General features: G+C 42.4%; 1 protein-coding gene across 2 annotated transcripts in view; it reads right to left on the bottom strand.

The window, feature by feature from the left end:
- Positions 1 to 24,398, bottom strand: part of klhdc8a (kelch domain containing 8A) — a 494,173-nt gene that overhangs the window by 465,086 nt on the left and 4,689 nt on the right. Inside the window, exons 4-8 of one of the 2 annotated variants that reach the window (XM_052075222.1) lie at positions 16,481 to 16,645; positions 16,136 to 16,354; positions 13,087 to 13,188; positions 8,598 to 8,746; positions 6,509 to 6,949 (exon numbers count right to left, since the gene is read on the bottom strand). The exons of the other annotated variant lie outside the window; for it this stretch is intronic. Coding sequence (XP_051931182.1) covers positions 6,896 to 6,949; positions 8,598 to 8,746; positions 13,087 to 13,188; positions 16,136 to 16,354; positions 16,481 to 16,645 — 689 coding nt within the window. The 3' untranslated portion in view covers positions 6,509 to 6,895. Of the gene's footprint in view, positions 1 to 6,508; positions 6,950 to 8,597; positions 8,747 to 13,086; positions 13,189 to 16,135; positions 16,355 to 16,480; positions 16,646 to 24,398 lie in introns of those variants that run through there. 2 annotated transcript variants of the gene reach the window in all.

Genomic DNA, 24,398 nt, shown 5'->3' with positions numbered 1-24,398 from the left:
GCTCTCGACTATGAACTGAATTTACCCTCAGCAGGCTTGCTTTGAGGACTCAGACATTAATACGACATAACTTTCAACCAGTAAAAACATTTTTTCTATTGATGAATGCAAGTTTTAGTGATAATTTAATTTGGGAATGTCACTTCTTGAACCTTATCAGAGAAAACGTTTCTATCGCGGTTTCGAAACGTTTTCGAAACTGAATCTGTACACTCTGGTATGATTTTGTTGCAAAATAGATCTCCAGGGAGAATATCTTCTGCTGATTTGTCCAAGACATTTTTGGGGCAACTATAGCTAAAAACGATCATCCATAGGTTCACCTTTCACGTCCTGCAACAGAAAAGACATTCGTTAAAAAATGGATTTTTTATCAAATAAAATATGGGTACGCATCTTTTTGGGTCACCCTGTATGTGCCACCACAATATTTTATGTTTGAATTTGAATCGCTAAACTTGAAATGAATGGACTGAAAAACCGAATTACACATAATGAATTTGCATTGTTCAATTGAAATCTTCACTTTGAAAATCTGAATCTGAATTGTCCAATTTGAATTTGAATACCTTAATGAAAATTCAAATTTGTACATTTTTTTTCACATTCAGTTTTACAAATGCATATTCAAATCTTTCCATGCAAATTCAGTTGGTGTCAGGGAACATCCAAGTTCTTCAGGACGGGCAATCGATAGCAGAACTCAGATCGCATCTTTTTTCCAATCAGCATCTTTGTTGTGAGAATGAGACACAAGGTCTCCGGATCTTTTTTCCAATCAGCATCTTTGTTGTGAGAATGAGACACAAGGTCTCCGGATTTTTTTTTTAAATCTCCTTAAGCTTTCACACCTCTCTTGAACTTTGTAGTTCAAGACATCGGGTCAGAGAGGGATGAAAAGGTATATTATCAACGTATAAAAACAGAGCACCTTGGTCAGTACCATCGATTTCCTTTTTTCCTCCCCAAACCTTAATGCTACGGCCGCATTGAAATCCACACTTTAGGTATTACTCACATCTAGCGGTAGAAATAGCACACAGCACGTATCGATCGACAGTCGGGCCTCATTCATCCATCCATCCTTCAATTCTCAACTTTGCTTTTTCTGAAAAGGGTCGCGAGGGATGCTAGAGCCTAACCCAGCTAACTTTGGGCAAAAGGCAGACTACACTATGAACTGGTCACCAGTCAGTCATAGGGCACATATAGAGACGAACACCAGATTTTTGCAAAAAAAAGACAGCAACTGGTTAGTTAGCACGTGGGCCTCACAGTGCAGAGGTGCGGGGTTTGATTCCGGGCCTCGGCCTTCCTGTGTGGAATTTGCATGTTCTCCGCGTGCCTGCTTAGGTTTTCTCCAAGTACTTAGCCCCCGCACCCCCCCCCCCCCCCCACACACACACACATTCCAAATACATGCATGGCAGGTTGATTGACCACAACTGTCCCATGTCGCAGTTAACTCTGTTAGCGGATGATACTACTGTCTTTCCAACATACAACAATTCAATTGAAATGGCTGTTAATAAATTAAACTGCTTTCTGATGTATCTGGATTGACCTTTCAATCCATGGCAATCCTTTAAAAAAAAAAAAAAGCAATATCCCTTTAAATCTTAAAGGAAATACTTGGGCAGCACATATAAAAAATCAAAACTCCAATCTCACAATGAACTTTGAAAACAAGTCCAAACGAAATATTTGGCTTCAGAGGGATCATTCCATATTATTATATTAGGGCACATATACTTGACAAAATGGAAAGTCTATCGAAAACAATATTTTGTTTTATGTTGTCTTGAGAAGGAAGAAATTTCATCTGTGCTATATAACATACAGCAAATTTGACAATAAAGTTGTATCCAATCCAATATGCCAAATAGCATTGCAGCGGTCTCAAACAAGCTACTTAAAAGAAGCAATACAGTCAATCTTAACTTCATTTGGTGAAACAAGCCTCACTCTCAGAGAAAAGGTCAAATGGTTCAAGAAATAAAAGATAGTGACCAGAAGGTTATTGATTTTGATTACCCTCATGAAACACTTGTTGATTGAAATCCTGGCTCAACAACGCGAGCACAGTCTGTTACTGTGTCACCAACTTTGTATTTAACAAAAAATATTACAGTCAACAGGATTTTACAATAAATAAATGCTCACTTAAATGATCAGAGTTCCATAAACAATAATTATTGGATTGGAAACTGTTATCTGTGCACAATTACTCACCATATTCCAAGACAGATTGAAACAAGTCACCGTTTTATGAAGATCTGATGAACACAGATGGTGCCATGCTAAGTTAGGAGCAACGTTGGGTCATATACAATTTCTATCCTCTCAGATCTGGATTTGAAAGAAGGAAGAGAGCTTTGCCTAAAAAAAAATTATTTTTCTTACTAAAAGTACAGCTGAACACCCAGCTAGCAACTCACGATTGGGTGCCATTGCTATTGAGATTTCTCTCAATGAGAACAAAAAAATGTACTACAAAATTCATTTGACAGTCTTTCTGAGCATTCCCTTGTAAAATCACTAGCAATAACACAAGAAATAAATATGATAAAACATCCATTGAAAAGCTAAGAACAATTTATTCACATCTTCCTATTCCACCAAAAGTCAACGAGAGATACTTTAAAATGCTGAATTGTCTTCGTCCTGCCAACGAATTGCTAAAAAAACAAACAAACAAAAAACCCAAAACGATTTTAAAGTAGACGATAATGAATGTGCTTTCTGTGAGAATGAGGTACAGAAAATCGACCACATATTTTTTGAATGCACAATATTATGTCCAAACCTGGATTGGCGAACATTTTGTTGTTTCTGGCGCCACACTGTGGCGACTCAGACTCCTGTTTTGTTCTGTAGTTCTTGTGTTATTAAAGATAAGATAAGATAAGATATCCTTTATTCGTCCCACACTGGGGAAATTTACAGCCTCCAGCAGCAAAAATGTATGTAGAAAGAAGAAAGGAGAAAGAGAAAAAAAAACAACAACAACAAACATCTTTCAATTAAATACAATATGAACACTATGGATAAATCTCAGTACTATTTACAATTTTCCTTCACATAATTTAATTATTATTATTATTATGATTGTTATTTTTTATTCATCAGCCTGACAGCAGTCGGTAGGAACGAGCGTCGGTATCTCTCCTTCTTGCAGCGCGGGTGTAACAGTCTCTGGCTGAAGGAGCTACCAAGGGGTGGGAGGGACTGGCCATCATAGCTCTTAGCTTAGTTAGCATCCTTCTGTTGCCCACCTCCTCCAGAGTGTCAAGGGAGCAACCCAGGACAGAACTGGCATTCCTGACCAGTTGCTCCAGTCTCTTTCTGTCCCGGGCTGAGATGCTGCCTGACCAGCAGATAATGCCATAATGGATGGCCGAGGCCACCACCGAGTTATAGAACGTCTTAAGGAGTGACCCCTGAACCCCAAAAGACCTCAGTTTCCTGAGTAGGAAGAGTCGGCTCTGTCCTTTCCTAATCAGGGTGTCCGTGTTTGTAGACCAGTCCAGTTTGTCGTTCAGAAGAACACCAAGGTACTTGTAGGAGGTCACCCTCTCTATGTCCATACCCTGGATGTTCATCGGTGCTGGTGAGGACTTTTTCCTGCAGAAATCCACAACCAACTCTTTAGTTTTCCTAGGGTTGATCTGCAGGAGATTCTGCTGGCACCAGTCCACAGAGTCCTTTGTCAGTCCCCTGTACTCCCGATCGTCCCCTTCTGTAATGAGGCCAACAATCGCAGAGTCATCGGAGAACTTCTGAAGGTGGCAGTTTGGAGTGACGTGTCTGAAGTCCGAGGTGTAGAGGATGAACAGGAATGGAGCCAGAACAGTCCCCTGCGGCGCTCCAGTGCTGCAGAGAAGCCGGTCCGACTCACAGCTCTGCAATCTCACATACTGCGGCCGATTTGTGAGCTAGTCTATGATCCATGCTGTGAGATGGTGGTCCACTCCGGCATTCTGCAGTTTGCCTCCCAGCAAATTGGGCTGGATGGTGTTGAAGGCACTGGAGAAATCAAAGAACATGATTCTCACAGTGCTCCCAGCCTTCTCCAAGTGTGACAGGACTGAGTGGAGGAGGTAGATAATGGCGTCTTCCACGCCGATGCCAGGCTGATAGGCAAACTGCAGCGGGTCCAGTGACGGGCTCACCAGCGGTCGAAGGTGGGCGAGGATGAGTCTCTCCAGCGTCTTCATCAGGTGAGACGTCAGCGCCACCGGTCTGTAGCTGTTCAGCTCCTTAGGGTGGGGGGTCTTGGGCACTGGGACCAGGCACGAAGTTTTCCACAGCTGTGGAGCTCTGCCCAGCTTCAGGCTCAGGTTGAAGATGTGCTGGACAATGTTACACAGCTGGTCAGAGCAGGTCCTGAGGAGCCAGGAACTGATCTTGTCCGGACCTGCTGCCTTCCTCACATTCATCTTCCTCAGTTGGTTCCTTACCTGCTCTGTTGTGACGGACAGGCAGGAACCAGGTGACATACTGGGTTGATGAGAGCTGGTCGAAAGAGGAGGAGGGGGAGGAGAAGAAGTCCTCAGTGAGAGAGGTTGCAGTTTGTGGTTGGGGGAAGGGACAGACAACTGGTCGAAACGGTTGAAAAAATGGTTCAGTCCATCTGCCCAGTCCTTGTCCTTCTCGATCACTGTCTTTGGGCTGTCATGGCCTGAGGTTTTCAGGCCCCTCCAGACACCAGTGACATTGCTGGCCTGTAACTGGTCCTCCAATTTCATCCTGTATATCTTCTTCCCCTCCCTGATCTTTCTTCTCAGCCGAATCTGCACGTCCTTCAGTTCCTCTCTGTTTCTCGACCGAAAAGCTCTTTTCTTCTCCTTCAGCAGGGTCTTTATGTCAGGATTAATCCATGGTTTGTTGTTGGAAAAACACCGCAGAGTTCTGGTGGGTACGGTGTTCTCCTCACAGAAGTTTATATAGTCCGTGATGGTGTCAGTGAGTGCGTCAATGTCCTCCCCATGAACCTCGCTGAAGAGTTCCCACCTGGTTGTCGCGAAGCAGTCCCGCAGAGCATCTTCAGCTTCCGATGACCATTTCTTGACCATTCTGGTCACAGTTGGCTGCCTGTGCACCAGGGGTTTGTACACAGGCTCGAGAAATACCAAGGTGTGGTCTGCTCTTCCAAGCCACATACTTACTTTGTTTTAAATGTGGTTTTTCTCATTCTCATCATTATCGTTTTTGCGCTCGAGTCTCTTGTTTGTTTGTTTGTTTATTGAACATAAAACATATACAGTAATAATTTGACAGAAAATAAGGTAGATAAAAAAGTAAAAAGAAAGAAATCAGTCTTCATTCAACACAGTTATTATGTTCAAGGGAGTAGGATGAAGTAAAAAACTTATCTAGTCCTTATGTGTTTATATCTACTAAATCATTTTTATATCAATCAGAAAAGAAAAAGTAAGAAGTCTCCATTAAGGCTCATACTTTACCCTTAACCGTGATATTTTTACAACTTTTGGTTTGTATCGGGATTATATACATCCTCACTCTGGCACTCTTGTGTCAATTTTCTCTTGTATTCATAATGGATATTTCAATACCTTTCTCTATTTATCAACTTAGTTCTGATTTATCATTATATTTAATGTTTAGAATTTATCATTTTAACTCTGATTGATGTAGGTTGTTTGTACTATTTTTTTGAATTTGTTTTTGAACTCAGCAAGTTACTTGTAAGTATTTATATTATTTTTCTCTTTTGATCATGCTCTCATTTTTGTTTCGTGAAAATGGACTCTCGTCATTTCGTTTATATTTTCGGATGTAATATTCCGTTGCCTTTGCGAGAGCTTTTTGTTAATGTATTGTTTTTCCTGGTTGTTTTTGACTCGCGATTTCTGTTTATACTTGCCGTTCCTCTTTTGTTATTGAAATATTTTTTGTACAGATTTTGTTTGTGTGATCCGATTGCCATTCACTTCGTCCACAAAATGTGTCCATTTCCCATTGGGGACAATAAAGTATATGAAATGAGATTTTGAAGATCCACCCATACTAGGGTACATTGAAACATTAACTTCAACACAAGAACAAAGAGCTGTGTTATAATTTCATTCTCTGCCCGGCCATTATTTCCCACTGGCTCAAGGAAATATACTGTATTTTTTATTTTATGTTTTTCTTGGCGGGTTAACCACATTTACCTTCTATTTGCTCTGAAGGGCGTTTAGGCCTTTGTGATGTTGTCCACCAAAGTTTGTTGAAAAGCTGTTGCCATGACAACACGCTATTCGCCAAGAAAACAGCACAACCTTTCAAGGTTCTCAACGGGCTTGAAAACTCATGAAACTTTGCAAACACACCAGGCCTGGCAACAGCATCAATATTTTGTCAGGCTACAGTGTGATTATAAAAAAACGGTTTAACAACGCCCGCTCCATTCTTTTTTTGCAAAGCAGCTCTGGTTGTATGTGTCACCAAGTTCTACCAAAAGTTGGACCAAGAAGAAGAAAAAACAGTGAAAATAAGTATCGTAATTAATAGCATTTTAGCTGAAGAGCTTCTTGATGCTGAAGTATTAACAACCTTAAAAAATGTTGATACTTTTGGGCGGCTGGCGTAAAGGGTGCCCAGGGTGTCGTTAAAACAAATGTGTTAAGCACTGCAAATTAGTCTCTACATTGCAAGGCATAAGCAACAAAACTTGAGCACTACAACGTACAATGTAGAATCATTAGATACTAAGATTTCTTCAGAAAGCGCATTTTGCATACCAAAAAGCATTTTGCATTCCTGTTGATGGTGCTTCAACGTGGGTTGCGTTGTTATTAAACCCCAAAAGGGGGCAGTGTTGTCCCATATAGAAGTTTACCACCATGTTGCACTGTGATGAAAGAGGGCGCTACTGCCTGGGATCAGACTACAGATATTCCTCTTCTTTTACATACAGTATCTCATGAGCCGAACTGGGCACCTAGGAGCAACAAATAGAGACAGATAAGGAGAAATAGCATCTACAGGATATGTGGCTGAAGCATTTACACTGAACACTGGTATATATTGTAATAAAGTAAAAGGAACAAAGTGCGGACTCTGAAATGTCAACAAAACTGTCTCGAGCTCAACAAACATTTTATCGTCAGTAGCGGTGAAGACTCAGTTACGGCTGTACTTCTGTTTCCCATTGGAATGTATATTCATGGTCGACAATGGTTTGTCATCACAGTGTGTACATTCTCCAATTGTCCCACTGGGATAAATAAAGTTTTCTGAATCTGAATTCCGGTAATTGTGGCTTTCCTACTGCATTAGTGAAATTCAGTGATTAAGTACGGTTACTGCGGCCCAGTGGTTAGCACGTCGACCTCAGAGTGCAGGGATACCGGGTTCAATTCCAGTTCCGGCCTCCCTTTGTGGAGTTTGCATGTTCTCCCTGGGCTTGCGTGGGTTTTTTCCGCGCACTCTGGTTTCCTCCCACATTCCCAAAACATGCATTGGCAGGCTGATTGAACAGTCTAAATTATTTTCTACTCATAATTAATGCAAATGCAGAATGTCTGTAATGCATGAAAACTGTTCAGTATTTGGGCATTCTTGATCCATCGTCCCGTTTTCAAAGTTGTGATTTAAAGTTTGATAAGCCTCAAAGGATTTCAAAACGGGTTGCAGCATTTGGACTCACGACGTGTTGATAGACGGGGCAAAATGTTGATCCGTTTTGGGAAGTAAGGCCAATATTATCGTCTTTGTTTTGCTTAAAACACATGCTTTGTTTGCTTTCATGGTGGACAAAATCCGAAATATTAACAATTGACTGAAAGTCAAGGATTTGGACTTTTCAAATCAAAGAAAAGTTCAACCCCCCTTCTTTCTTCATGTTTTGCGTGCAGTAAGCTTGCTGGGAACAATGATGTCGCAAGGATTTCTTCTTCTTTTTGCCACTGGGCATTCAATTATGTTGAATTATGCTTCACTGTCATTGTGTTTTAACTTGGCAGTCTAACTACAGCAAACTAAAAATAGAATCTTGTTAAAAAAGTGATGACATTTAATCAGGGTCAAACGAAAACTGAGTCCTGTATGATCAAAGCATATTTTGGAATTCAGTGACACAATTTTACTTAGGGTTGTGTCAGTCGTTTGTGTACCGCACACAAAACTTTATCCACCAAATTAGCCATACACATGCGCCCGCCACTTTAGAATGATAAACCACAGTGCACCTTTGAGGACAAAATCCATTACATTTGCCATTGTGATTAACACCTACGGCAAACTATTGGTCACGTCAACAATTATGTTTCCCATATAGCAAAATAATCTCAGTGGATGATACAATTTCCAGCTCTGTGCTCCCCACAGTATTCTTATCATTGTAAACTGTGTCTTGTATGACCAAGGACTTTATCAGTTAATTCCTGCACTGAGTTGTCAGACAAGAGGAAGACCCGAGGACGTTTTATCGAAAATGTCAATTTTTTTTCGTTTGAAAAACATACTGGCTCACGTTTGATATTATCGAAATTCCCAATCAAGATTTTCAATCTAAATTCCTGTCTTACTATCCGCTGCAGATCTAGCTCAGTATGCATTTTATATCCAGCCCTGAATCTTCAGTATACCTGGTTGACTCCACCAACTACGAGAAGTCGATCTCTGATGACGATGGAGGAAGCCGAGCATCGGGGGAACGTCATGGAAGCCAATCGCTCCCATTTTTTCTTCAGAGGATGAAAAGCCTCAACAGTGTCCAGAGCAGAGGGCTCATGACCTAATCACATCACAACATCGTAATCACATAAGTGGCGAAATTCCAAATTGAAAGACATAACATGTTGGAATGGGCAAGCTCAGATGCACACAGACCTCTATAGGGCTGGGAGAATACAATATCAATATGTAACGTGATAGGCACGTGATCAATCTCAATGGAAAATATGTTCAATAGAAATACAATCTTAAAGAAAACCGCTTCACAATCGAGGCTACCGAGGCAGAAGTTGGGGAGAGAATTGCGATCCACCCGCGGCGTCATGACCTACTACGGCCCAGCAAAGTACATTTGGTTCCGTCATCAAATCAACCTGCTACTTTTGCTGAGTGGATTACAGTTCAAAACCACAAAGAAAATAAAGCCCACGCTATGGTAATGTTTAGCCTTCAAGTCTCAGAACCTGTTTTAAAAAATAATCTTGTGCACTGAAATGAAAGAAAAGAAAAGTGTGATGGCACAAAAATAAATTGTTGATAATAGGGGGAAGGTCACATCTCTAGTTTGGCAATATTTTGAATGTTTTAAGTGGCTGAAATGATTGAATGCTAGTTTGATATTTCGGTGACTGGACTTGGCTACATGTTTGTTTCATATTACAAAAATATTTTGTTGTGTTGGTGATGTTTGTATTATGTTTGATGTGAGGACAGATTCATTGTAATGGTTGACACAATACCAAATACATTCTGTTTAAAACAGCGTTTATTTAATCTTTTGTCGATTTTTTGGGACGGTTTCATCATGGGGTCAACGTCCTATTAAATGGTAAATATTGCATTTTAACATCTATTTTTTTCTTCCGTTCAACCTGACTGAGTGTGTTGTTGATCGGCGCCACGGGATGGACTAAATGTCAGTTGATGATAGTGTTTTAAACCCTTGTGACATTAAATAGAGCTAGAACCAGAGTAGGCAAGACTGGGAACAACACCTATAAATGGGGACTCTCACTCAGCAGTGAATGTCCGTGTGGCCACCCAATACAAACAATGGAGCACATTCTTCGGGATTGTGAACTGGGGCCCACCTGCACAGATCAAGACCTCTTAGACACTAGTGATGCTGCCAAGCAATGGATCCAGTACTGGCGCGACAAGATATGATGATGATGAAAGCCTTAAAAATTAAGCAGTGTACCTTCTGTTGTCTGCTGCCTTTGTGGGACAGACTAACATTTCCATGTCTTACTACCTGTTCAAAATTATTTTAACAAACCTATTTTCTTCAAAAACGTGCAGTCAATTTTCATGCTTTTTCTGAAATGACCAAAGACGACACAAGATGGGGCCAAAGTCCTGTGTAACAGAAAAGTAGTTCCATTTTTCTATTCGATAGGATTTTCGATAGTGCTGTCAAGAGATTAAAAACATTGTGAGACTAATTAATTATAATATGTAATTGATTGATCTAATATAATATATGTTATAAAGTTGTTTATTGTTTTTAAACAGACTTGAACAGATGCAGTCCGAGCCATTTACTTTCTGCTGTATTTGAGACGAGTCCCAAGTCTTACCTGCAACAATTCGTTTCGACCACCGGGGGAATATCAGTACTGTATTTTCACGACTATTCGACGCACCGTACGGTTGGGCGCAGTCTCATTAATGGGTTACATTTCTGTATTTTACACATAGACAAACCACACTGTATTAATGGGCGCAGTTTTACAGTGGTAAAACATACGCCAGCTTAAACATACGGCATTCATGCGCGCACACTAACACGTTAGCTTGAAGCATACGATAGCATGCCAAGACATTCAGATACAAGCTAAAAACACGTTTTTAAAAAGGCAACGAAAGCAGAACTGAGTTCGGGTGTATTTTATTTAGCCATCGTACAATGTTTTCACGTTTTTCGATCAATCATCACCCAGAAATCCATCAAAGTCCTCATCCTCTGTATCAGAAGCAGAGGACTGCACATCCCATTTGTCATTGAACGGATCGCATGCTAAAGTGTGAGTTGCTACGCATTGCCGAGCGGAAAGAAGGAGCAGCAACAGCAAAGTCAACATTTGAAGCTTTCCCACATTTGAAAGTAAAGAACAGAGCGAAACATGGTGGCAGCGCGTGTGTGTGTAGAAAAAATTGAACAATTGTGCAAGTACCGTAATCCATCACAAACGCCGCGGTCTATCTTGTTGTCAGAGTCACTCTCATTGCCATGCGGCTCCACAGAAATGGTGCTGGCTTTGCCAAAAACTCGAACAACAGTGCAAGCAGACACGTTCGTCCAAGCAGCCACAATCCATTTGCAAATTGTGGCGTAACTCGCCCAGCGCTGCCTCTCACTCTTTGTAAAGTTGTGTTTGCCATCGATCATCCATTGTTCCCATGCCGTTCGCAACTTTACTTTGAACGCCCGGTTGATGCCGATGTCCAGCGGTTGGAGTTCTTTAGTCAAGCCTCCGGGAATAACGGCAAGCTCAGAGTTCATTTGCTTGACTTGGTTTTTGAGATGGGCACGCATACCAAAAGCATAACCGATGGCTTGAAGTTTGAACTGAGTTTCGTAGGAGTGTCTCTTTGTCGAATTTATTTTCGGGGGTTCTTAGAAACCAAAACCGGAGTTGTTTTGCAACTATGCAAATTGCCACACTCTATACAAGTGTTGGTACCTGCTTGCGGTGTCCCTTTAGCGTCCACTTACACGCCCACCCTTCACTCATTGGCGGACTTCTCCCCCGCATGCCTGTCCTCTCTCACTTCTGCCTTCTCTCTCTCTCTCTCTCTCTCTCTCTCTCTCTCTCTCTCTCTCTCACTCTCTCTCCCTCTCCATATATGTATATATACACGCCCACCCTTCCCTGATTGGCCGACTTCTTTCCCGCATGCCTGGCCACAGTCACTTCCGCTTTTTCGCTATATAAACAGTGTGTCGGCTGTCAGTCAGATTTTGGAACTCAGCGCATACAAAAGACGCTCCAACCATAAGGCGTCCTGTCCATTTTGGAGAAAATTTAAGACTTTTAATGGCGCCTTATAGTCGTGAAAATACGGTAGTTTGTTTTTTGATAAATCTCCAAATAATTACAGAATAAAAATAAAATTAACAATAAAATAAACATAAAAAACTGTAAGAAAACCTCCTGATCAATACAAGTACTGAACACGGGACTTGCTTCAGATGATAAAAAATACATAAAACAAACCCTTAAATCACAGTGCTTTAAGTTAACACTTCAGAAATAACACTGTTCATGATTACAGAATAACGTGTTGAAATAAACATAAGTCACTTCTCTAGGCTACAGAGGACACAGGAGCTATGCTGACTTCATGCCTCGTACAGGGGTGTTCCCCTCGAGTTTAGTTTAGTGAAGAGATTTGCTTTAGCTTGCTATATTGCTAACGATTTCGCTGCTAATGTTAACTGAGGCTGCACTCGCGACTGGGTGCTTTGCATTGATGTGGTAGGCTAAACTTGAGCTGCCTCGGTGGTTAGCAAACTCCTTACATATTTGGCACAACACTCTACCTTTATCCAGAGTGCCATCAGGGATTTTGGAATGTCAATTTTCCATTCATTGGGCCGAGAACTCTCACATGCTCATTCATGTTCAGCTCTCCTCTCCTCACCGCTGCTTACCTGGCCCTCCCAACTCCAATGGGAGCCTATCAGTTTCTGCTAAACAATCCCAAACATAATGACAGCCAATCAATGTTCAATCAAGTCCAATCAATCAAGGCTATGATTGACCATTGTTTCCCACCCTCTACAACTCGAACACAGGAAGCCAACATATACAATAGGAGATTATAAAAAAGCAACCCACCAACAGTACAATAAAATTAGAGATTAAAATTTAGATTAACACGATTAAAAAACATATCGCGCTAAATATGACTGTAATTAACTATTCACAATTAACACGATAATTTGTCACCTCTAAATTTAGAATCATTTTATGGCATCTCAGAAAAAATACTGTCGTTCCACTTTTCTATTAGAGAGGGGGTTTTCCACCATCTTGTGGCATCTTGGTGCCAAGAAAATATTTTCACACTTCTTAAATGAGAGACAAACTGTGCATTTTGGGAGGAGCCAAGTTTAGCCAGGGCAGACAGAAAAAGTTCAGAGGTCGCCATAATTAAATTAACTTTCAATCATTTAGTTTAGAGGTAATGTAAATTGTAATTGTAAATATGGAATTATCAAAGCTAGAATCATGCGATATACAGTATTAATAAGACACACAAGTCCACTTTCTGTGTTATGAGTCTTGACTAGTTTCACAGTGGAACACGATAGCTCTGTTTGGTATTGTACAAATGACATTCAAATAAGTATGAGTTCATTTCCATGATGTAGAAACCATTATTTAGTCTTACCTAGACCGCCTGCTACCACCATGCGGCCACGCACCAAAGCAGCCACAAAGTCAGCTCTCTTGGTTTTCAAGGGCACTGTCTCGTCTGACTTCAGCCATGTACCTGAACGGTGAAATGAAGGATAAACAAGGTGGGAATGATTCAGCAGAATTTAATGGTCACACGTAATTCAGTTCGCAAGCAAAAAGGTAAAATGTTGGTTTTAGCATTCTAGTAAAACAATAAAAAGAATGAAAACAATAATAACAAATACTAACTAAATAAATAATCCTCGCTTGGAATCTGGTTAGCTAAAAATTAAATTGGCATGCAACGTAAGTGTTCTTTGATGAATATTAATGCCAAGTATAAAGGTTATAAAACTTGATGTGATAACTTAATTGCAAGAAGTATTGAAGGTACACTTGACACACATAATTAGTAATTCATCACATATCATATGATTAACACAAATTTTAGTGTGATTATTAATCGTACCATACATTTTTCAAAACATTTGTACGTATTCGGCATTAAGAAAAAAATTGTTTGAATGTTATGGTTGATAATTGTGGCTAAAACATTCTCAAAACGTTCTGAATTGTTTGTATGGTCTTTCATCAAAGTATATTTGATTACAAATCTTAGGGGTGTATTATGAAAATAAGAAAATTCTAAACTACAGGTGTTATACGAAGGAATATTCAAAATGCTGTCCTGTATGAATACACTTTTAACCCGCGGCTGGCTGACAAACACTTAACATCTTTCTTTTCCGGTTCTTGTACTGTTTCGCTTTCACTAATTTTCTCTCCAGAAGGTTATTATATTGCCTGCTAGTGTATTTTGCTATTCAAAGTTGGATACATTCTGCTACACACACACACACACACCACACAGTTTTTTTTTCTTTTTAACAACATTGTGTTGATTTCATCATATTTGTTCATAAAATTTGTCCTGGCCCAGTTAGGCCAGCATCTGTAATGTCTCGGTGGCCTGATACGAGGCACCCTATTGACCATTTGCTTCCAACTCCTACTTCCTATGCATAAGGAACAAAAATGCGTTGCATTACGTTACCATGCCTTTTGGGATTGTCCCCATTGATTAGAAAAACGTTATTTTTGATTCTCAGTTTTGCTTTTCAATGTGTTTTTATGAGACACAAAATGCTGACTTTGAAACTTCTTATTTTGAAACATGTTTTCATTTATTTATTTTCATATAACAGAAGATAGACATAATACCAAAATGTTTTTTTCCGTACTTCATATTCATTCACTTTTTCAATTCTTGTTTTGTGTGCTGTGTGTGTTATCTTGCCTATGCACTGCAAGTACGCCAGAAGGGCACCACTTATGTAGAAAGGCCAGTTTGGAGGGTGCCTGAGTTTTTGTGATATAGAGGTATAAATGCAAATATTAAACAGTGACCGAATGACTGAATATGTTTCTATGTGGAAAGTCATTGCTGAAGATATTACAGCCATCTGTTTCGTGATCTTATAATTCAGGCAGCTCCTGATTGCCCGTTTCCCATCTGCAGCTCATCTCCCATCTCATCTATTTCGAAATTGGAGAAACCTGGTATTGTGCATTCCTGATGTGTGGAAGTGGAAATATTGATATCACTGTCTTTGTGTGTATAAGGCACAGGCATTTGGTTCTTTTTTTTTTTTTAATGAAAAAAAAAACATCACCTCATCATTATGAGACTATAATAACCGACTATATAAGACTATATAAGACTATAATAAAATGAGACTATAATAAATAATCACACTCCGGTTCTGCTTTTCATTCGACCAAAATCCCCTGCCAAAACACAAACCCAGTGGTAAAGAAATAGCTAGATAGATAAATAACTCAATAGTTTTTAGCTTCCATTACGCTTCTCGGGTCATATTTCAAACACTTGTTGCTGCATAGTGCATGGGCCTAACATTAAATTAACACAATATTGATGTTTACATTTTGAGGCAGAAATTTCGAATACAAGTGTAAATGAGATGCAAAAACAGAAAAGGGGCGGCCCAGTGGTTAGCACGTCGGCTTCACAGTGCAGAGGTACCGGGTTCGATTCCAGCTCCGGCCTCCCTGTGTGGAGTTTGCATGTTCTCCCCGGGCCTGCGTGGGTTTTCTCCGGGTGCTCTGGTTTCCTCCCACATTCCAAAAACATGCGTGGCAGGCTGATTGAACACTCTAAATTGTCCCTAGGTGTGAGTGTGAGTGTGAATGGTTGTTCGTTTCTGTGTGCCCTGCGATTGGCTGGCAACCGATTCAGGGTGTCCCCCGCCTACTGCCCGAAGACAGCTGGGATAGGCTCCAGCAACCCCCGCGACCCTAGTGAGGATCAAGCGGCTCGGAAGATGAATGAATGAAACAGAAATGGGATGTCTTAATGCCAACAATGTATGGCACTCGGAATTTTCCTGCATGTTAACAAAAAGCTCAGGATGTACAGCATTGCACTTATATTTGACATTAAATTAGACTCTATTGGGCAGATTTGCTTCCAGAATTACTCACACTTTGTTCAGCAATTCTAATGTATTGATAACTTTATTGTAAACGGAAATAGGTTGTCTGAAAAGGACAGGAGGACTAAAAATCTTGAGACACAAACTTACAAAAACAGAGAAAACTACTTAAAATACAAAACGAGGCAAGGGAACTACAAAACCATCGAAACGTCTCGAAAACTGTACTGAGAACAGTAGCTTGAGCAAGGTGAATTATCAGACGCTGAATGGTCGGCATGACAATACTTAAGTCGGCAGATGATTATGATCTGTGAAAGAAAGCCCTCCTATGCCACCTACTGGAGACTAACAGAAACAGAATAATGGCAAGTAAATGCTCGTGAAACATAATATTCAATTTTTTCGACGTGAAATCAAACCTTGCAGCTAAATATAGTAAGATCCAAAAGCTTTTCGCTGGCTACTCAAAACTACGCCGCGAGCTACGGTTTGAAAAACCTTTCTTAAAGCCTTGTGTTAACCGCAAATGAATGATGTGATTCATTTGAAAAGAAATATGGATATTTTATTTTAGGTCATCCATACCTTGGTTGCAGTCAAAAATGTTGACGTTCTTGGTAAATTTTGAGGTCTGATGTCCTCCTCCCTGGCTAAGACCTCCCAGCAAACACAGCCTCCCAGCACTGTCCCATAACACACCTCCATAAGATCGCTTACATGACAACATTGGAAGCGATATCCATGAGCGCATGTCGGTGTCATACATCTCAAAGGCCTTCACAGGCCGCTTACACTGGCGGCCACCTAAAACATTTTGTAAAAGACAATAGATTAATCATTGGAAAATAATATTTCAATAAAGTACACATAGAAGTAGTTTACAGAGAGCATTCTGCCTGAATAACAATTTCTATCAGCGTTAGAAAGTACCTGCTACATAGAGTTTGTTGTCCAATAAATGTGTGTTGGCATCATACCGCGGGGTCGGCATGGGAGGAAGTAAAGCCCACACATCCTTACAAAAGTCATACTGTTGAAGGATGTTGCGAGGGAGCAAGTCAGCACCCATTCCACCCACAGCAAGAGCACGGCCATCTGCATGCACGCACAGACACATGCAATCGAGGCAATCATTTGTGAAATGAATTTTCTGGAACATAATGGACGAACCTTACGCAGGAAAAAAATGGAACAGACACCCTCTAAAAATGTTTGTTTCATATTTTATCTAAACTTTGAACAATAAATATTCAACAACTTATTATTTGCAACTCATTTTACAACATTACTCGTAACCAGGGGTCACCAACATGGTGCACGCGGACCTATTCCAAAAATACCTCACCAGTGATTAGACACTTTGACTCTCCAGGAATATTGTAGAAGTGATCATTTCAAAATGTGAACGCTGGCAGATATTTATCTGTTTCATAATTCTTGAGAGAAATCGCAAATGTGATTAGTTAATTACGACATCAGAAGGTAGTTTGAGAAAAGTTATTTCAAAACATACTATCAAAATGATAGTCCTGTACATTAAGTAGGTAGACGACCCCAAGAAGCAGACACAAGCAAATCTAAACAATGACCCAACACTGACTGGTTGGGCAGGGAATGCTTTTGACAAAACACAAACTAATGCCACAATGACCAATCGGTGTGCCACTGCAGGAGGAACCCAACAGTGCCACCTGTTGGTCACAAACAGGATCACCCTAACAGTAGCTAAGAAGGAGCTCTTAGTTTCAGAAAGGTTGGTGACCCCTACTCAAAACAAGAAATGGCTTTATGGATTTGGGTGGCCGCGGGGACAACCCAGGACATGCTGGAGAGACTATCTCTGGTTGCATGGGAAATAGCTGGGGAGAGGGAAGTCTGGACATCCCAGCTATTGCTGTTGACCCTCCAACCCAACCCCGGGCCGAGTTGTACTGCTTCAAGTATGTGACGCTGCTGTCCAATTAGGCAATGTGCTTGTCCTTTTCAGGATTCTAGATGTGAAGTCTTTTCACAGCGTTGACCAACTCCACAATCGCCCTTTCCTGCAGCCTCACAGCAGTGAATTCCTCGGTGAACAAATCGAGTGACTTTTCAATATAAGCACCCTCCTTCGCCATCTGAGACTTTTTTGGTCCCATGTTGCCAACTTTTCACTGACTTGTTCTTCTCAAATTTGCTTCAAATGTAACACAATGTTCAAATTGACCAAACGTACAGTACATGCAATTTGGACTGCAAGAGGAAGCTGTAGAAACTCACAGAAGAATGTAAACAAACTCCGCAGACATGGAGTGGCTTCATACTCAGAACCTTTTTGGGTTGAGGCAAGACTGCCAAATACCACTTACTGTGCATCAGGCAAAGACTAATATAATTAAAAAGTTTAAAAAACAACTTATTAATTTTGAAGAGGCAAACCTATTAACCTGTTATCTGGCAATTCATTAGCTGATCTCTTGAAAACAATGAATCAACAAATGTCACCGTTTAGGCCATTAAGTGATTGACTACCTTCTATAAAATACCCTGCTTGTGTTCATTTAGCACTATTGATCGTTTTGTCGGACCATTCGTCTTTTATTAGGTGGCATTTAGTCTGACGATAAAGCTGTAAGCAATGGATTGAATACAGGCAAGAAAAATGACAGTCTACCTATATTGTGCTTAATATAATCCCCATGTGGTTACAGTTTTTAACTACATTATTATTCTTAAATAGCGAGGACAGAAGACTAAACTCTCTAAATTCCAAATAAATTGACAGTTGAAGAAGCTTTTTTTGGGTGCACATGAGGTTTTTGAGTTAGTTTGACCTATAAATGCTTGTACAATGCATTGTAATTTCTAGCTATGATATTTCAGAGAAATAAATCCACCCGTTACCATTAATTCATAAACACTAGTAAATATATGACTATATTACACATCATATTATCAATCCATCCATCTTCTAATCCGCTTATTGTCACGAGGGTCACGGGCGTGCTGGAGCCTATCCCAGCTGACTTGTAGCAGGGGTACACCCTACTGGTTGCCAGCCAACTGCAGGGCACATATACAACCATTTGCACTCTCCCTCACACCGAAGGACAATATAGAATGTTCCATTAACCCGCCGCGCATGTTTTTGAAATGTGGGGAAACCGCAAGTACCCGGAGAAAACCCATGCAGGCATGATGAGAACATGCAAACTCCACAAAGGAAGGCCGGAGCCCGAATCGAATCCTGCACCTCTGCACGGTGAGGCGAACGTGCTAACCAGTCGATAACCGGGCCACCCCTATCATATTATTATTATTATTATCAATAAATGATGTTTGAGAGAGAAACAAATGACAGATTCAGAATCAGCACAAAAATCATTTAGAAAAGTTTACTTGCATCTCTGATTACAGACTGCCGTATAAAATTGTTGAGCAGTGTAATGAGCTAAATTGTTTGATCTAAGCAAAAATCACCATGAGTAGAAATTCGTTCCTGAAAAAGGTTTGAGCCACTGCAATCATCTTGTTATAAATCTACCGGTATTTATTATTCATTCTTAAGAATATATAACATGATTTCAAGTCATCAATCATTTGCAGGGCAAACAAACATATTTGTGCATACAACAGCACAAAACAAAGTTATGCAAATAATTTTTGGTCGATTTTCTATCTGTTGGAATGATGTTTCCTTTCCACTCATTTCCCCTAGAAACGGTGCCCCATTTATAAGGAGTGTGCATTTTTTTAATGAGTAGCACAAGCATGTGACTGCACTCCTGTCAAATGTGTCTGTCTATGCCAAACATTTTTTTTAATCCTGACACTTCCATTGAGCTTTCATTGCTCATAATCAGGTGGCTGAAATCATCATGTGGCGCAACGTTATGTTCCGCCATAAATCCAGAATCTAGATATGAATCACTGAGAAAATTGGGGTTGTTATCGCAGTAAGAAATGTCAATGCTGAAAAATATCAGTGTTATGAAAGCAGTTGAAAACCCATCTCTACAGCCCAGGACATAATTGTAAATTGACTTCAATCCCCGCCATACTTAACTTTTTCAATCCACAAGACGGACTTGTACGTCTTTTTAAAATTTGGCCCCGCCTACCAAGGACGTACTTGTACGTCTAAGTCTTTTTTTTTTTGTTTGCGTCATAGAGAGGAGGAGGGTCTGATGCAATCTGTGAATGAGAATAAGCCGTTTGCATGGTAAATCATGTAAAAAAGCGACCAGTAGGCGGCAGTGGTGCCTCACGTGCTTGAAATGCATGCTTTTACAAAAGGCTCTTTTTCTCAGTTTTTTGCCCAGAAATTGCCATTTTCATGAAACTTAGCCATTTTGTAATCCCGATTGCTGAAGAATGGAGAAAGACCTTTTGGCATTTTTTTTCTGCTGAAAGAAGAGAGTCCAAACGGCTCCATGTTTATATAGCATTAGAACCAAATATTCTGTGGGCCTTGCAAGATCAGTCAAAATCCAGTAAAACGCTAGGATTGAGGGGGTTGCTCCAGTGAAAATGGCTGGGATTGAATGAGTTAATCAGATCCTATCTCCAGAAACTTGCAACATACCTGAGGGATCAGCTCAGGTGTGCTGAACATACTAAAATGAATAACACAAACATGTTGGCTAAACTGCAACGAATTCTGACTTAGGAGTGGAATTCCATTTCACAGTAATGTTATGACTAAGCTGGTAAAGAGCATGAGGGGGAGGTGCAGGGCTGTTGTGGCTGTGCATGGTTCTTTTACACCACTGTTTTAGTGGATATACCCTTGAGAATTGAAGCCAGGGTTGTGCATTATCATGCCCCGAAGTATGGAGCTCAAGTGAAAGTGAGCAAGTCCATTGTCCAAAAGCGACCATTTATTTGGTTACCTCAGACCATTGCACAGTGGACGGAACAGGGGGAATTAGCCTGATTACATTCCCTGTGCTCCTCAGTTCTTGTCGGAATGATATTAGCAGTTGGTGGTCAAAATATCTGCACATAATCAAAAGAAAGTTACAAAAATAACATTGCCCAAACACAGTACATGTAAACCATGTGTTTGTCACAATTCTTTTCACTGTTGATCAAATGGTTTCATATTGTTTGGCCTACATCGCAAATATTTGGAATTCATTGGATGACTGGAGGGCGGCCTGGGAGCCCAGTGGTTAACACGTCAGCCTCACAGTGCAGAGGTACCGGGTTCGATTCCAGCTCCGGCCTCCCTGTGTGGAGTTTGCATGTTCTCCCCGGGCCTGCGTGGGTTTTCTCCAGGTGCTCCGGTTTCCTCCCACATTCCAAAAACATGCATGGCAGGCTGATTGGACGCTCTAAATTGTCCATAGGTGTGAGTGTGGGCGTGGATGGTTGTTTGTCTCTGTGTGCCATGTGATTGGCTGGCAACTGATTCCCCGCCTACTGCCCAAAGACGGCTGGGATAGGCTCCAGTACCCCCCGCGACCCTAGTGAGGATTAAGTGGTTCAGAAAATGGATGGATGACTGGATGAATGAATTAAGCAGCAAATCCACCTGTTTTCATGCATCTCAGGGGGTGGCCATTTTGCCACTTGCTGTCAATGGTAAATGACATCACAGTTGCTCTCCAGTTGGTGAATGTCACATGACCGAAAAACAAAACAAAACAAGAAAAACAAAACAAAAAAGCCTTCATTCCGGTGAACAACATGATCAAAAATAGCAATGAAATCAATGCAAACTACATGTGATGCAAAAAGTAAAAACATTGATTGTGATGTAACAATGGCCTGACAAGATAACAAGATGACCACAGCAGAAAAAAGATTTCACCTTTCAAGCGAAACAGGTTTTATCTTGCGAAGGCTAGCCAGCGATTAACTCATTCACTCCCAAAGACATTTATAGACGTCTTTTCAGACTTGGTCTAGAATTGGCTGGTACTGAATGAGTTACGGTTAAGAGTTTTTGTAAAGTGTCATAGGCGTATGAAACAACCTGTGCATCTACACCAGTTATCAAAACAAATCAAAATAATTTTTCTATCAACCAATCCACCAGACAACCCCAAACAAGACTCAACAGCAACAATAAACAGCTTGAAAAGATTTTGCACATTTTACAGTGGCACAACACAAGCTTTCTGTGCCTTAAATATAAATACATGTTCATTCCAAATGGGGCATCATTTAAAAGGGAATCAAACAGGCATTCCAAAAGCATCATGTTTATGAAGAGAATCACTGATCCAAGATCCATCCATCCATCCATCCATCCATCTTCTACCGCTTATCCGGGGCCGGGTCGCGGGGGCAACAGCTTTAGCAGGGAAGCCCAGACTTCCCTCTCCCTCGCTACTTCTTCCAGCTCTCCCCGGGGGATCCCGAGGCGTTCCCAGGCCAGCTGGGTGACATAGTCTCTCCAGCGTGTCCTGGGTCTTCCTCGGGGTCTCCTCCCGGTGGGACATGCCCGGAACACCTCACCAGGGAGGCGTTCAGGAGGCATCCGAATCAGATGCCCAAGCCACCTCATCTGGCTCCTCTCGATGTGGAGGAGAAGCGGCTCGACTCCAAGCCCCTCCCGGATGACCGAGCTTCTCACCTTATCTCTAAGGGAGACCCCGGACACCCTGCGGAGAAAACTCATTTCGGCCGCTTGTATCCGGGATCTCGTTCTTTCGGTCACGACCCATAGCTCGTGACCATAGATGAGGGTTGGAACGTAGATCGACCGGTAAATTGAGAGCTTCGCCCTTTGGCTCAGCTCCTTCTTCACCACGACAGACCGATACAACGTCCGCATCACAGCTGGAGGGGGCACTCCACCCTTTTCCGACTGAGGACCATGGTTTCAGATTTGGAGGTGCTGATTTTCATCCCAACCGCTTCACACTCGGCTGCGAAACGCTCCAGTGAAAGTTGGAGAGCCCTGTTTGAAGGAGCCAACAGCACCACATCATCTGCAAAAAGCAGGGATGCAATACTGAGGCCACCAAAACGGACCCCCTCAACGCTTCGGCTGCGCCTAGAGATTCTGTCCATGAAGGTTATGAACAGAATCGGTGACAAAGGGCAGCCTTGGCGGAGTCCTACCCTCACTGGAAACGATTCCGACTTACTGCCGGCAATGCGGACCAAACTCTGACATCGGTGGTATAGTGACCGAACAGCCCGTATCAGGGGGTTCGGTACTCCATACCCACGAAGCACCCCCCACAGAACTCCCCGAGGGACACGGTCAAACGCCTTCTCCAAGTCCACAAAACACATGTAGACTGGTTGGGCGAATTCCCACATACCCTCGAGAACCCTGCTAAGGGTGTAGAGCTGGTCCACTGTTCCACGGCCGGGACGAAAACCACACTGCTCCTCCTCAATCTGAGGCTCGACTTCCTGACGGACCCTCCTCTCCAGCACCCCTGAATAGACCTTACCAGGGAGGCTGAGGAGTGTGATCCCTCTGTAGTTGGAACACACCCTCCGGTCCCCCTTTTTAAAAAGAGGGACTACCACCCCGGTCTGCCAATCCAGAGGCACTCTCCCCGTTGACCACGCGATGTTGAAGAGGCGTGTCAACCAGGACAGCCCCACAACATCCAGAACCTTGAGGAACTCCGGGCGGATCTCATCCACCCCTGGGGCCTTGCCACCGAGGAGCTTTTTAACCACATCGGTGACTTCAACCACAGAGATAGGAGAGCCCACCTCAGAGTCCCCAGGCTCTGCTTCCTCCAAGGAAGGCATGTTGGTGGAGTTGAGGAGGTCTTCGAAGTACTCTGCCCACCGGTTCACAACGTCCCGAGTCGAAGTCAGCAGCGTCCCATCCCCACTGTACACAGTGTTCGTGGTGCACTGCTTCCCCTTCCTGAGACGTCGGATGGTGGACCAGAATTTCCTCGAAGCCGTCCGGAAGTCGGCTTCCATGGCCTCACCGAACTCTTCCCATGCTCGGGTTTTTGCCTCGGCGACCACCGAAGCTGCGTTCCGCTTGGCCAGTCGGTACCCGTCAGCTGCCTCTGGGGTCCCACAGGCCATAAAGGCTCGATAGGACTCCTTCTTCAGCTTGACGGCATCCCTTACTGCTGGTGTCCACCAGTGAGTACGAGGGTTGCCGCCACGACAGGCACCAACCACCTTACGGCCACAACTCAGATTGGCCGCCTCAACAATAGAGGCACGGAACATGGTCCACTCGGACTCAATGTCCCCCGTCTCCCCCGGAACATGGGAAAAGCTCTGTCGGAGGTGGGAGTTGAAACTCCTTCTGACAGGGGATTCCGCCAGACGCTCCCAACAAACCCTCACAATACGTTTGGGTCTGCCAGGACGGACCGGCATCTTCCCCCACCACCGGAGCCTACTCACCACCAGGTGATGATCAGTTGACAGCTCCGCCCCTCTCTTCACCCGAGTGTCCAGAACATGCGGCCGCAAATCCGATGACACGACCACAAGGTCGATCATCGAACTACGGCCTAGGGTGTCCTGGTGCCAAGTGCACACGTGGACACCCTTATGCTTGAACAAGGTGTTCGTTATGGACAGTCCGTGACGAGCACAGAAGTCCAATAACAAAACACCACTCGAGTTCTGATCGGGGGGGCCGTTCCTCCCAATCACGCCCCTCCAGGTCTCACTGTCATTGCCCACGTGAGCATTGAAGTCCCCCAGTAGAACAAGGGAGTCCCCAGCAGGAGTACTCTCCAGCACACCCTCCAAGGACTCCAAAAAGGGTGGGTATGCTGAGCTGCTGTTTGGTGCATATGCACAAACAACAGTCAGGACCCGTCCCCCCACCCGCAGGCGGAGGGATGCAACCCTCTCGTCCACCGGTGTGAACCCCAATGTACAGGCACTGAGCCGGGGGGCAATAAGTATGCCCACACCT

Source organism: Hippocampus zosterae, chromosome 9, assembly GCF_025434085.1.
Source record: "Hippocampus zosterae strain Florida chromosome 9, ASM2543408v3, whole genome shotgun sequence".
Classification (NCBI taxonomy): domain Eukaryota; kingdom Metazoa; phylum Chordata; class Actinopteri; order Syngnathiformes; family Syngnathidae; genus Hippocampus; species Hippocampus zosterae.
Note: the sequence above shows the minus strand (reverse complement) of the source record. Positions and strands in the feature narration are given on the sequence as shown.